Genomic DNA, 14,769 nt, shown 5'->3' on the forward strand with positions numbered 1-14,769 from the left:
ATTTTGCAGATTCACTAATATGTCCTCAATTTACACATGTTTTTCAAGTTCTCAAATATGGTCGCAATTTACAACTGCGATTTAGGGATTAATCAAGACATGTGATGTTTAAATCTTATGTAAATCGCAAATATATTTGTGGATCTGAATAATAATAATAATTTGTGTTAAGTAAAAATTACAAAGTCGCAGGAAGTTCTTCCCATTACAATTTACACTGAGAAATGATGCCTTCATTTTCTGCATGACCCATAATAAATGTCCATAATTGATAAGTAACCCTTGCACTAACACACATTTTGTCATTTCATTGTGTCATGTTTAGGTGTAGCATGTCGCAAACAGTTAGTTAAAAAAATAAATAAATAAATAAAAAAAAAAAATCGAGCGTAGTTGGTCATTTCCATGAATTACCTTTCGTTGGATCTCATTTTTGCATACTTTGTAGCATGCTGCTTGAGGATTTGTTCCCCATTTTAGCCATTGTGTGTATTTTCCATTTTTCTAGCCTTCATTCATCAAAACGCCTGCCTCCCAGCATCTTGTTTTGATGCACAAGTTTCCTTGGACACGACGCATAGGGGGCACTGACGCTTCACATGACAACAAACTAATGCCAGCTGCCATAAAGCAGAAGAATAAATGCAATTGAAAAAACGAAGCTATCAGAGCAGGCGCGTCATGTCATTTTTAATTAGGCCTGTTATAATTCTCTTTATTTAATGTATCGTCTATCGCAGAAATGTCTAATGTCCGGCCCAGGGTTAGTTACAGCCCGTGATCACATTTTTACTGGCCCGCAGCCCCTATCATAAAATTAATAATATGTAGCTGCCAGTAATGTGGACCACGGTATAAAATAAAATTGTACAAAAATGTTGTTCTTTTTTTTTTTAAATCACCACTTCACCAAATGATGGCCACCTTGCCTTTGGTTTATGTGAGAATTTTGGCCCACTTCATTCCTAACATGGTGACTGAAAATAATGAAGTAAAGTTGACAGTGAAGGCCGCCGCTTCTAGGACAAATGGAAATTGGAGTATTTTTTTTACACAAATCAGAAAAAACTGCGTCTGCCTAATTTGCCAAGAGATCGTGGCTGTTTTCAAAGAACATAATATCAAGAAGCACTACGGACGAAACATCTGACTACAAATAGCTAACTGGAAACAGCCGCTGTGAAAGGATGAAGCGACTGGAAGCTGTTTTAACTGCATAGCAGCGCTTTTTCACAAGACCCTGCGAATAAAATGAAAATGCTACAAAAACAAGCTACAAAGGCAAGCTACAAAGTCGCTGATTGCCAGGCAAACCTTTCAAGGAAGGTGAATTTATTGAAAACAGTTCAAAGAATGCCAGGCTGAATTGTCAGTACTTACACATTTTAAGCTTACAGAATTTGGCCAGCTTTCTGACAAGTTTGGACACACCTGATCTATCGATTCAGACTGCCCGAAAACATGGTACCAATTTCAAACATTTATAGGCACTTCACCCAAAATTCAGGTGCTTTTCAAACCTTGAAAACACAATATTGAATTTCAAACGTTTTTCAAGGATTACAAGCACCCGTACGAAACCTGTGTGTTGGAACAACCTGTACTAAGTTGCTTTGTCAAATGACATAGACATGCCTTTTGGGAAAAAAACAACAACACACAGAGGCCCTTATTGCAATCATCCGTCGAGTTGTTTTTAGTTTGTTTGGAATCGGAATCAGTCTTTCATTTTTAACTTCCCATTTGTCCTGAAACACCGTAAAGCAGAAACATCATACTCACTGGTGCCCTCAATGAGGAGCTCCTGTCCATGACTACCCAACAGTGTCCGGGAGAGGAACGGTGCAAAGTCCACAAAGATCTCCCTGAGTAGGGGTGCTGCTTTCTCAAGGGCATGTTCCAGACGCTCTGAGATGCTACAAAATGATGATTGGGAAGCATACAATGAAGAAAAAGTCTAATTCGAATCAGAGCCAGTTTTTCAAAATAAATATTATACATTAGTATTTCCTACAAATATATGTGTGGAAGGGGCAGCAAGAAAATAAGATGGATCACCTCATATTGGGGGCCGTGTGCTGGGTCACAGGGGAGAGCTGGGGGACAGATGGCAAGCTAGTGCTAGCTGGATCCTGGCCGCCTGCTGCAGGGGGAATTCATGGGACTCTGTTATTAGTCTACACACACACACACATACACACTCAAGGCAATACATTATACAGCCAGCGAAGCGCCATAAACCGCCATGGAAACATGTTTCTTATGAAATCATACAATGGCTTTCATTCAAATGTTGGAAAAGAGGGGAGGGAGCGATTTATGGAGGACTAGGGCAAGTGGGGGTACAAGTATAATTTTTATGGTTAAGATAGCGGATGATGTACTCCGGGCACAATACGTCTTCCTTATCAATTTACAATTCAGAGCTCTTCATGATGGAGGTCTCTAAATTACATACTTAGAGCCTGGTAATGTTTCACTGTCACTCGCTTAGGAGGCGCTCCCTTCCCCCTTGAAGAGAAATAATGTTGCACAATTCGAGAATTGACTGGATGGAAAGTAGGTTTATGTTGGTTTTAAATTGCATATTTGTGTTTAAATAGAACTTCCAAGTTGAAGACAAAAAAAAAATTAAAAGGCTTCAGACCATCAGTATTACACATTAGCTGTTTGATATTATGTGTTGTGGGTCACAGAGGTTTATTTAAAGTCGAGTCATATTTCCATCTTTTTATTCCTCATTTCTCTTACCAATTATAAGCCAGTAACGCATTTGAAAATGACTTGAGAATTTAAACAAACAGAAAAAAACTAGGTTTACAAGCACTCATTTCCAACAAAAACAACATAATTTTTATGCGCGAAAGGCAAATTAGACTTTGGTACCCGGTGAAATTCAATTCACAACTCAATACCTATTTGAGTAATTAATCAAAGTTCCCCAAAAAGCGTTCTCTGTGAGATTCAGACATCGGCACGCGGGTCTCATGCTCAGAAGTGTCTGGCTTTTACATTTGGCCCTCTAGACGGAAATGGTCAAACTATAATGGCAATTTACATCATAGTTCATAAACAGGGGTCAGCAATAAATGATTGGTGAAAAATTAATGCCATTAATTGCGAACAATTAATGGAATGGTTGCTTAAACTCATAAATCCATTTATTGCAAAATTTAAATGATTATCAATTATTGCGACCCATTAATTGCGAAAATATTCGGGTTTTTTGTTAGTCGATTGCGTCAATAAACGTGCAAATGTTCACGCCGCGCGAGCATTTCGTATGCGGTCAAGGTCACATACACGCACAATCGGGACAGTGCATGCATACGCGTAAGCTACCGTGTTTCCCCCATTATAAGACCCACCCAGATGGCGACTGCGCATGGATACATGCTTGCGGCGAGCTCTCCAGCTAATCTTCTATTTATTGCCGTTCTCTTGTCTTTTTTGCTTTCACTTTTGGACACATGTGTGGCCAAAAACACTTACAGTAGGGACGAACTCATTCGGTTGGGTGGGCGTCTAAATTTCGATTATTCGGGCACTTTTTATACCGCCCATGATATACCGAGCGAACTTCAAAGAGACCCGGCATCCTTGTGGACAGCTATTCCTCTTAAAAAACGGCGGCGGCGGCCCCGTAAAGAAAGAAAACAGAAACGTGGTTGCCGTGCAGGTAGATGTGTGAAGCGTGTGAAGTCCAAGCAGCAAGATGGACGCGAGGATGTAACTAATTCCACCATTCATTCCTCGCCGGACAACCGACGCTTTGAACTCAGCGCTCACGAGCGGCCACAACGCCGGGAGCTTTTGAAGATCTCGACAAAGACTACAAAGAGTTCAGCTAAGTCAAATGATTCAGCAAAGCTGAAATTTGGTCTGTTAAATATTAGATCGCTTGCTCCAAAAGCTTTACTTGTTGATAACATTATTCGTGATTATAAACTTAACTGTATGGGTCTTTGTGAAACGTGGTTACGCCCGGATGAGCACTTAGCGCTAAATTATGCCTCTCCCCCAGACTACGAGAGTAGTCATATAGCACGCACACTGAAAAGGGGTGGTGGTGTTGCGCTAATCTCTGAAAAATCGCTCAAATTTAATACACGTACCTCTAATAATTACAAAACGTTTGAGGCTCTTGTGATGCGGTCCCCTCAATTGTCAATTGATGTAATAACTATCTATCGTGCACCTGGGCCATACACAACTTTCTTAGACGAATTTGCTGAACTTTTGTCTGAACTAGTAACCTATGCAGACAAAATAATAATTATGGGAGACTTTAACATTCATATGAACTCCCCACACAGTTCACTTACTATTGCGTTTAGTTCTCTAATTGATGCATTTGGTTTTACTCAACTGGTTGACTTGCCAACCCATAAAAATGGGAACACGCTAGACTTGATTCTGACTCGAGGAGTTTTAACCTCAAACATTATGGTGCTACCGTGTACTACTGTTATCTCTGATCATTATTTAGTGACATTTGAGGTGCTAACTAAATGTAAAGTTAATAAAGCTGAGGGATCTAGCGGACGCAATATAAGCACTGGCACAGTTTCTGAGCTCTTTGAACTCCTTCCTGGAGCAGTTGCGTCCTTTCCTAAATACAATGGCTCGATTGACTCACTCATGAATGAGTTCAATACCACCCTGACTAGTGTGCTGGATTCAATAGCGCCCATAAAACTAAAATCACGTCCTAAAAGACGCACACCTTGGTTTACTGAGGAAACTAGAACCCTTAAAAAAGAATGCAGGAAATGGGAGAGAAAATGGCGCGCTACCAAGCTTGAGGTTTTCCATCAAACCTGGTGTGACAGCTTGTTAAAGTATAAAGCGGCCCTTGCCTCTGCAAAATCGGCCTACCTTTCGAAGGTGATTGCGTCTCAAAAGAACAACCCCAAAGCCCTTTTTGACACTGTAGCATCGCTTACAAGGCAACAGCCTATCGCAGACAGTTCGACACACTCTGCTCAGGACTTAATGGTCTTCTTCACTAAGAAGATTCAATGCATACAGGAAGAAATTGCAAAAGATATTGTTAGTACCACACGTATTAAAGGACTGAAATTTACAGATGCACGACAGGGTGGCTGCCCTGGGAAAATGGCCGGTTTTAGTGAACTGTCACTTGATGATCTCAAACAAGTGGTGAATGCGGCCAAACCGACAACTTGCCAGTTCGACCCGCTCCCAGGTTCACTTATTAAAAGTCTTTTTAGCGTCCTTGGGCCTTCAGTTCTAAATATTATAAATACATCACTCTCCTCAGGTGTAGTTCCAGCAGCTTTTAAGTCCGCCGTTATTAAACCCACACTGAAACGACCCAACCTTGATCCAGAAATATTAAGTAATTACAGACCTGTGTCAAACCTACCTTTCCTCTCTAAAGTACTCGAAAGAGTAGTGGCACAGCAGCTGAATGCTTTCATATCGGAGAATAACCTTTTTGAATCCATGCAATCAGGATTCAGGGCTAACCACTCTACTGAGACAGCTCTGATCGAGGTAACAAATGATCTCCTAATGTCAATGGATTCTGGCGCTTCATCACTTTTGCTGCTGCTGGATCTTAGTGCTGCTTTTGACACAGTGCGCCACAATATCCTACTAGAACGGTTGGAAAAATGGATTGGTCTCTCAGGAGCTGTCCTCTCGTGGTTCAAATCCTACCTCTCAGATAGGACACACTGTGTTAAATATGGTGAAACGACATCTGAGCCCTTTAATGTTACCTGCGGTGTTCCGCAGGGTTCAGTGCTCGGCCCCCTACTTTTCAACATTTACATGCTTCCGTTAGGTGATATTATTCGCAAGTACAATATCAGCTTCCATTGCTATGCAGACGACACTCAACTATATCTTCCGTTGGAGGAATCTTCCACACTAAACTGTGGAAATTTGGAGGCCTGTCTCACTGAGATAAAAGAGTGGATGTCACTCAACTTCTTGCGTCTTAACTCTGAAAAGACTGAAATGTTAGTCATTGGTCCTTCTAAATGCCGGGACTTATTCTCAAAAACTGCTGTGAACATTGACAAATGTCACATCACACAGAGTGACTCAGTTAAAAATTTAGGTGTCATATTTGACCCTGAACTATCCTTTGAGATGCATGTAAAACAAATTACTAGAACTGCCTTCTTCCATCTTCGCAACATTGCTAAAATCCGTTCAATACTGTCTCAGTCTGATGCGGAAACATTAATTCATGCATTTGTTACCTCCCGTCTCGATTACTGCAATGCACTACTCTCCGGTCTCCCGAAGTCCAGAATCAAGTCTCTTCAGCTAGTACAAAATGCCGCAGTGAGGCTCTTAACCAGGACAAAAAAGTACGATCACATAACACCGATTTTGGCTAACCTGCATTGGCTCCCAGTTAGCCAAAGATGTGACTTCAAAGTTCTCTTAGTATTGTACAAAATCATACATGGACTTGCTCCCTCTTATCTTTCAGATCTGATCTGCCACTATGTCCCGGGCCGAAGCCTACGATCTGAGAGTGCTGGTCTTCTGATGATCCCGAGAGCAAAGAAGTCTTCTGCTGGTTCGAGAGCGTTCTCCATCCGGGCACCGGTGCTGTGGAATGCTCTTCCCCCTGAGATTCGATCTGCAACCTCAGTGGAAATGTTTAAATCTAAACTTAAAACTCACTTCTACTCCATTGCATACGAATAACCTACTCCTCTTGTCGGTTGAAAATAGTTTGTGTAATATAGTGTAACAATCTGTGAAGCCCTTTGAGACTCTTCGTGATTTAGGGCTATACAAATAAAAATGACTTGACTTGACTTGACACCCTGAATATAAGGCCCAGCTTTTTAGGAGAAATGAAATTCAACCTTCCTGCAAATAAGAGGCTCATATTACCTATGAAAACCGTAGATATAGATAGATAGATAGATAGATAGATACTTTGTTCATCCCCGAAGGGAAATTCACATTTCCAGCAGCATCCCTGAGCTGAGAACAATCGAGAACAATCGAAAATAACACGGGAGCTGCTGGAGTGGCTGCCATTCGTGACGGCGCCGGAAGAAAAGATTCAATTTGAATCATTTACAAACAAACAAACAATTGAATCATGTACAAACAAACAAACAAAATATTCATGTTTCAATAAGTGGAGTGTTAATAAAATATTTCTGATACTGATATAACCAGATAAAACTAAATCAACGTTGTTTAACAAGGGCAATGCTTTTCTAAGAAATTTTTAGCGAAAATTTATTACTTTTGCACATATTTTTATTTCAAAACCTCAATTTTTGACGATGATTTTGAAGTAAGGCCGGCCTTATATTCGGGGAAACACGGTAGCTGTACGTACGTAGTGTGGTTGCAAAGCAGCTTTTTATTGGTCGGGACAAAATCGGGCTTGTTGATTGGCTCACGTTTTGCCTCAAGCACGTACATCGTGGATGCACATACGCACACGTTGTACACCACTACTACTACGCTGTATTGATTGTAATCTTCGCACGGTTATGGGACCGAAGGAAAAAATGGTTAGATTAGATTAGAGGGACCAGTTTGTTCAACCATATTGACACGGCTAGTATACCATTAAATTTCCAATTAATGGCTAGAAATCCAATAAATACCCATTAATTGGCCTTGCCGCGAAAAAATTAACATTAATTTTTTCGCACTTAAATATTTTTTTTTTTTCCAAAAATCAATTACTGATGACCCCTGTTCATAAAGTACTACTGTGGAACCTCGGTTTTCGAAAGCCTCTCAGTTCGAACAAATCGGTTCTCGACCAAAAATTGCGGGAAATTCTTGCTTCGCTTTTCGTTCAAAACATCGGAGTTCGAACGCCGGTACGCTAGGGGCGATGGTGAGCGGCGTATGAGTGTAGACTGCCCCCACCCCTCGTGAAGAACTGTTGTCACGGCAACGTGCACTCCTTCTCTGCTTTCGTTTTTCAAAAGCGGTGAAGGGAGTGTTTTAACTCCTAATTATGCCTCGGAAGAAGGTTGGTGCAAGCAGCAAAGTTGCTACAGGTGAAAAAAGAGGAGTAGTGCCCCGCTCGTCCGACGACCCTGTCGTGAATTTGTCTCCGATAGTCCCGGGCGGACGTAAAATCACCCAGCTGTACGACTCTTAGCGGTGGATCACTCGGCTCGTGCATCGATGAAGAACGCAGCTAGCTGCGAGAACTAATGTGATTTGCAGCTGCGACTGGCTGGCAACCAGTTCAGGGTGTCCCCTGCCCACTGCCCGGAGATGGCTGGGATGGGCTCCAGCCCCCCCACGACCCTAATAAGGATAAGCGGAGCAGATAATGAGATGAGAATTTTTTTATTTTTTTGGGGGGGGTTTTTTTGGGAACGGGCGTCGCTACTTCGCAGATTTTCACTTTTAGTGGGTGGTTGTGGTCCCCATTAACCGGGTCTAAAAAATATTTAAGAAAAAAAAAATATATATATAAATATATATATATATATATATATATATATATTATATATTCCCCATTAACCGGGTCTAAAAAAATAGTAATTTAAAAAAATAATAATAATAATAATTGTAATTTTTTTTTTTTGAAGGTGCGCCGCTACTTCGCGGATTTTCACTTATTGCGGGTGGTTTTGGTCCCCATTAACCGCAATAACCAAGGTTTTACTGTACTACAGAAATAATACTATGGAAATACTGCAGAAATACCAAAAAATGCTACAAAATAAAAGTACAATAATACAACAAAAATACAACTACAGTAACACTACAGAACAAGGACCGAATATGGTTATGTTGTTTTAATTGTAAGTGTTTCAAAATGAAATTAATCAATTTAAAACAAAAATAAGGAATTATAACATGTACATGACTGCATGTATTCTTATTTATAATTTTTTTTAAATGAATAGGTCTCCTGGATCAGTTTTTTGGCCAATATTTTTAACCCAATGCGACCCGTAACCCCATATAGTGCCCACCCACATAGTAGAAAGTAAAAATATAATGCATTTTGAGTTACTGTAACCAAGAATGGCATAAGAATCGGAGTCAATTTAATTGTTATTAAGGGAAATTATGAACGAATCAGAGAAACTGGATGATGCAGCAGTGCACAAAACAAGCGGCCTCCCTTTGCCCGCTCCTTAGGTCACAGTATCGCAATTTAGCCTAACAGGCTGCCTTTCTGACGTTTGATTGTTGGTCTAAAAGCTGCTTTACGACATCATTGCGCATTGTAACAGGGCAGCCCGTGCGCTACACAAGCAAAGTTTGATTGATCCGACAGTAAATGGGCCTCCCTGCGCCCCATAAATAAGCTAATGCGTAGCTAACTACGGAGGAGCAAGAGGAGGATTGTACTCCTCGCTTGTTTTTCCAGTCGGGGAAAGCCTTCAACAAGGAATAACTCCTCGAGAATGACAGGTGTAATGTGCTTTGAGATGAATGTAAATGTGTGCGAGTGTGTAATGTAAAAGCATTTAAAAAAGTATTCTAATAATTATAGAATTAGTAAAAAAGGACTCCAAAAATTACTATTTCAAATTACAAGAGTAAAAAAAGCACACACAGTATCTACAGCAGTTGTCGAAACCCTTTTAGGTACCGCAGAACAGTTTAAAGTCTGACTATACAACATTTTATTTATATCTGTACATTCAAGGAAACTGTGCGGGTCAGATGTATCGACATTTCGTTCTGTATACACGTTTACTAGAATGACAATAAAGTAGATCTGAATCTGAATCACAAAACCACTATTTATGCAGATAGATAGATAGATAGATAGATAGATAGATACTTTATTCATCCCCGAAGGGAAATTCACTTTTCCAGCAGCATCCCTAAGCTGAGAACAATCGAAAATAACTGAGAACAATCGAAAATAACACGGGAGCTGCTGGAGTGGCTGCCATTCGTGACGGCGCCGGAGAAACGATTCAATTTGAATCATGTACAAACAAACAAACAATTGAATCATGTACAAGAAACGATGACATAAGGAAAGGCATTGGGTTTTATCCCATCATTACACTGTTTTTACTCACAATACCACGTTGTACAATGTTGTTATGCTGAAATATTTCCCACACTTCCCCATTACAACATTGTACAACAAGGCACCCGTAAGGAAAAATAGTGTGTGGATGAGATGAAATGTAATTCCTTTTCCTTTGCCGTCTCCTAGTAGCCAATTGGTTAGTATTCTGCAATCTACCCACCGCTATCCGGGTTCATTTCCCGTTGCGTCCAATGCTGAGCAAATGAGGTCAGCGATATTTGTCATTCATTCATTATCTTTCCTCAGTAGGGTCACGGAGGTGCTGGACCCCATCCCAGCCATCTTCAGCCAGTGGGAAGGGGACACCCTGAACTGGTTGCCGGCCAGTCGCAGGGCACACAGAGACAGACAATTCATTCACTCATTCACACCTAGGGACAATTTGGAACGGCCAATTAACCTGACAAGCATGTTTTTGGAATGTGGGAGGAAACCGGAGTGCCCGGAGGAAACCCACGCAAGCACAGGGAGAACATGCAGACTCCACACAGGAAGGATTAATCTCATATCTCGGAACTGTGCGGCACACGCCCTAACCACTGCGCCGCCATGCTACCAGTCGACAAATCAATCATTACTCAATTATATACGACTGCGATACCTCGGTATAACAAGCACAAAAACTTTGATGTTTTTTGAAGGTGAAAAAAATGCGTGTATTCACAAAAAAATACAATATGAGCAAAAAAGTAAGGCGTTTTCCGTTTTTTTTCTTCCTTCCTTTGCAACCCGGTACCAAATTAATCACGGCCCAATACAGTTCAGCGGATCTTCAGTGGTCTTAACTAATTCTCTTTTTTATCCATTGTATAAAATGTTAATATTTATAAAAGAGAATGTAATTCAAGCCCAAATTTAATACTGTATAATTTAAATGTGCTTTAATTTTTTTTTAATTTAGGGGGGTGTGTGTTTTAAAATGTTAATATGTTTTTGAACTTTTTTATTAAATTTCATTATCGCAACAATTCTGTGTCACAGTTTGTATTTACGGTATTTGGTTCATGGTAATTTCATTTTTTTATTTTCTTTTACTGTTCTTTTTTTATTCAATTTTGAAGGCAAAACACAATTCTTGTATTTTTTTTCTTCTATCAGTTTCTTTTTGAGCTATTTCTGTTATTTTTGTATTTTTAAATGTAATTTTAAGAGGAATCCCTGAGCTGGTCTGCACTGGTGTGTGTTCCGAGACCTTAGACAAGCACATTTGCTCACAAGCTTCACAAAAGCTTGGAATTGTAGAAAAAATATTGATTTGTTGAAAAGGCAAGTATATCACTCTGAGAACCCGCATGTCAGCATATGCATGTGCGTGACTACTGACTGTCTGGAGAGCTGCTGGTCTGTAATGTTTCTCCAGATGAAAAAGCAGCCAGACCATCAGCGGGCGTCACAGCGGCCACTGTGGGGGCAGCAGGAGTGGGCGTGGCAACAGCACCAGAGGCAGTCTGCACCTGAGATGTCACCGAAGCCTTCTTGGGCGCCAAGACAACACTCCTGTATGACGAAAAAACACAATTCACAATGTTTAAAACATAAGAATGACAAACACAAGATGCAGAAATGCTATTTTAGTACAAATTTTTTCACAATTTAAGATTGCTGTTGTAACATCGTTTTCTTTTCTTTCTTTACATACGGGCTACGTTTTTGTCTATTTACAGCAGAGGTAAGATTGGGCCTAAAAAAACAAAAACGAAAAAGAAAAAAAATCAGCCTAACCCAGGCCTGCGGGTAAAAAAGCCTGACCCAGCCTGAGCCCAACCAATGAACTTGATTTGCAGGACTAGCATATATTGCTCCACATTCAATTTTTGCTAATTATAGAGAACAGAAGAGAACTTCACTTTAACTCTAATCTTAACTTTAATAAATTTAGTTTTAAACATTAATTTCACAAGCTAGTCAGAAAGTCTGTAAAATTTTCAAAACTGACTAGCACTTAATAAATAGAGTTTACATGGTTCCAACAACAGTTAGGAGGATCAACAATAGTTTTGCTTTTGTAAGAGGTTGTCAAAGCAATCACAATTATGAAGAAAATGGAAAAAATGATTTAACTAAAGAAAATACGGGAAGAAGTATTTTGTGTTAAGTAGTACTTTAGCACCCAAAGCCCACCTGTTTGGGCAGAAAATATATTAACTACGTTTTTGTGCACACAGCTGCTTTTTTCTTTGACCAAAACAGTATTATTTGGTTTTGTCAATTCAATAAGTTTTCTCGAATCATTTTCATGGTTTAACATTCTTCTATGGGATAAATGTTCTTCAAAAACTGATCTTTAGATATTTTAGAAACGTGTTTTCGTGGGTGAGGTGTGATTTGAAAGGATTAACTTTCGTCCTAGTTCTCTTTTTCCTGCTTTTTGTGTTTCATCAAATAGACAAAACAGAGAATGCCGAATTCTACCTAGAAAATTCAGGCTTCAAGAATTGCTTTTGTGAGACAGTAAAGCAAGTAATGAACAGCTTTAGCATTTTCTTTTAGCTTATTTGCAAATGGAATCACTACTCCCCAAAAAGTGTCCATTCAGTTGCGGGGTAAAGTAATGTGGTTGACATGAGAGCGGTTGGAACGGCACGCTTGCAGATAAGCCTTTGGTCTGGAGCTATGCTCTGACAGACCACTGGCCAAATCAAAGAGAGGTCGGCCCTGCTTATCAGTGCTGACACAAGGGAAGCAGAGTCTAATCACTGACTGCTGCTGGTGTCACACACGCACAAGCACACACGCTTGCAGATGTACACTTAAACATGCAATGCACGTTTTAGTACGGTGGGAAGCAGAAAGAGACCAAAGGCTAAGAAGTTGTCTTCAATAAAACAAGTAAATGTGTGGGTGATTATAAATGAAATCTGGCAAGCCAGTACACAAGTTTCAGCAGTCCACACGAGTTAGCTCACAGTCTAACCATTTTAACCCAAGAGTACATCAAACTGTCTATGTTGACAGACTGGCAACTGGATAGGACCCACAAGTTCTACCAAACCTGGAGTGATGTCAAATAGCTTTTCTGCTTTTACAATACACAGTCTCTGCTAACCTTTGTTTGTGTTCAGCTAAACTCAACATATAAAGAACATGTGAGGACAGACAGAAGATTACCACCACTTCCAGATTATAAATGCTATTTGAACACACACACATGCAGAACAGTATATAAATACAATATGTATTGTTAGAGAGAAGCCTTCTATCTTCTTGTAAAGGAAACTGTAAATTATTCATAATGTCATTGGCAACACTTGTCATGTGTGGGCCACCACAGACGATTAATCAGACGTTAGCAATGACAGCCAGCAACAACGGCTTTAAACAGGATGAGGCAAAATAAAAGGACTAATAATTTTTCACTAAACACCGTGCTCCAATTAGCCAGCTTAAACAAAAAAAAACATGAAATGGATTGTTCCCTGGAACACTACAACAGGAAACAGGGATATAGGATGTAATGTGAGTATTAGGTCTATGCATGAATTGGCAATTACTTGAATTGAAGAGCGTACAGGCTGTTCAAAACAAAACACAGAGTAATAAGTTATACACTAAATAATATGCCTTAGCTGAACATAGTCCGATGGAACAATCTTAAATATAATGTACTAAATAGCCTCTTATTCATTATATTTTTACAAGCCATATTGACATGTCATTTAAACATCCTGAGTATATGACTGCCTAACTCAATGCGTCCGTATGCAACAAGTCAGACATCTTTTACAATCATCCATTTCTTGACTAGTGTTGGGACTAACGCGTTACAATGGAATGAGTTCCTGGAACGCAATTACTTTTCTTGGTAACGAGTACTGTAATGTGTTAACCACTAACCAGTTAACGTTCCTGTAATATTCGCCTAAAATTCCAATCCAAGACGTACCAAAAGTATACTGAATGCTGTTCTTGAACGGTTTTGGTCAATTTGAAAGGTGACACACTGTTTTTTTCCCAACTAACATTAAGTAATCTGAGTTGGAACACACGGAAATAAAAGGTTTTTATTGTCGCCTTTTTTGTAATAAAATGCTTGCAGATGAGTGTAGCATAGGCGGCTGGAAGACAGGTGCAGGTGAGACAATAGCTTGAAGTCTTACCTGGTACCTTGTCAAATTTGATCACAATATGAAAAGTCAAACATTGTATTTCAAACATTTTTTTAAGGTAGGTCTTGGCGTTTTGGAAAGTGGCCATTTGGAGACGACCAGTTTACAGCACTAAAACTTCTGCAACTTTGTATTTAACGTTGGCCTTTTTTCTCCAGACATTTTGAAAGACTTGTAAATGTTTGACTTCTCTTTCTGAGTGTCTATCAACATTGTGGACACTTGCACGTAATAATGGTGGGTAAAAGCAAAGCACGGGTGGCGTTACGCGCCATTATTATTTTGTGGTCTGATTTAAATACACTCCGTACATGTGCATATCGTTCTTTACAGACTTTCATTGGCTGACCAATGTATAATTCATTATTTGAATCGGTCACTTATGTCTGAAGATATTCGGAGCTGAAGGAGGCGATGTCCGTTTTATCAATACAGCCCACCATAGGCCAATGTAGGCTGTGGACCATGAAAAAAGCCTACGATTGGACCAGAGTGGTTTCAATTAAAAGGTCAGAGGCCAACAACCATATTGGAAATAATTTTAAAAGTCTGTTTATTTGTAAACAGGAATAATGTGGCGAAACAGACGGACTGAAACGTCCAACGATGCAGAAATTCTTTTAG

The 14,769-nt window shown here is 39.8% G+C and overlaps 1 protein-coding gene and 1 pseudogene across 5 annotated transcripts in view; one reads left to right on the forward strand and one right to left on the reverse strand.

Annotated features, from left to right (window-relative positions):
- lrba (LPS-responsive vesicle trafficking, beach and anchor containing) overlaps positions 1–14,769 on the reverse strand; it is a 283,083-nt gene that overhangs the window by 203,842 nt on the left and 64,472 nt on the right. For all 5 annotated transcript variants that reach the window (XM_088342023.1, XM_088342026.1, XM_088342025.1 and 2 more), the window contains exons 30-32: positions 11,364–11,536; positions 2,059–2,143; positions 1,783–1,916 (exon numbers count right to left, since the gene is read on the reverse strand). In XM_088342023.1, coding sequence (XP_088198149.1) covers positions 1,783–1,916; positions 2,059–2,143; positions 11,364–11,536 — 392 coding nt within the window. The remainder of the gene's footprint in view (positions 1–1,782; positions 1,917–2,058; positions 2,144–11,363; positions 11,537–14,769) is intronic.
- On the forward strand, positions 8,120–8,265 carry LOC148361275 (5.8S ribosomal RNA; annotated as a pseudogene).

This window comes from Urocampus carinirostris, chromosome 8, assembly GCF_059441175.1.
Source record: "Urocampus carinirostris isolate Australia breed hairy pipefish chromosome 8, RoL_Ucar_1.0, whole genome shotgun sequence".
Lineage (NCBI taxonomy): Eukaryota > Metazoa > Chordata > Actinopteri > Syngnathiformes > Syngnathidae > Urocampus > Urocampus carinirostris.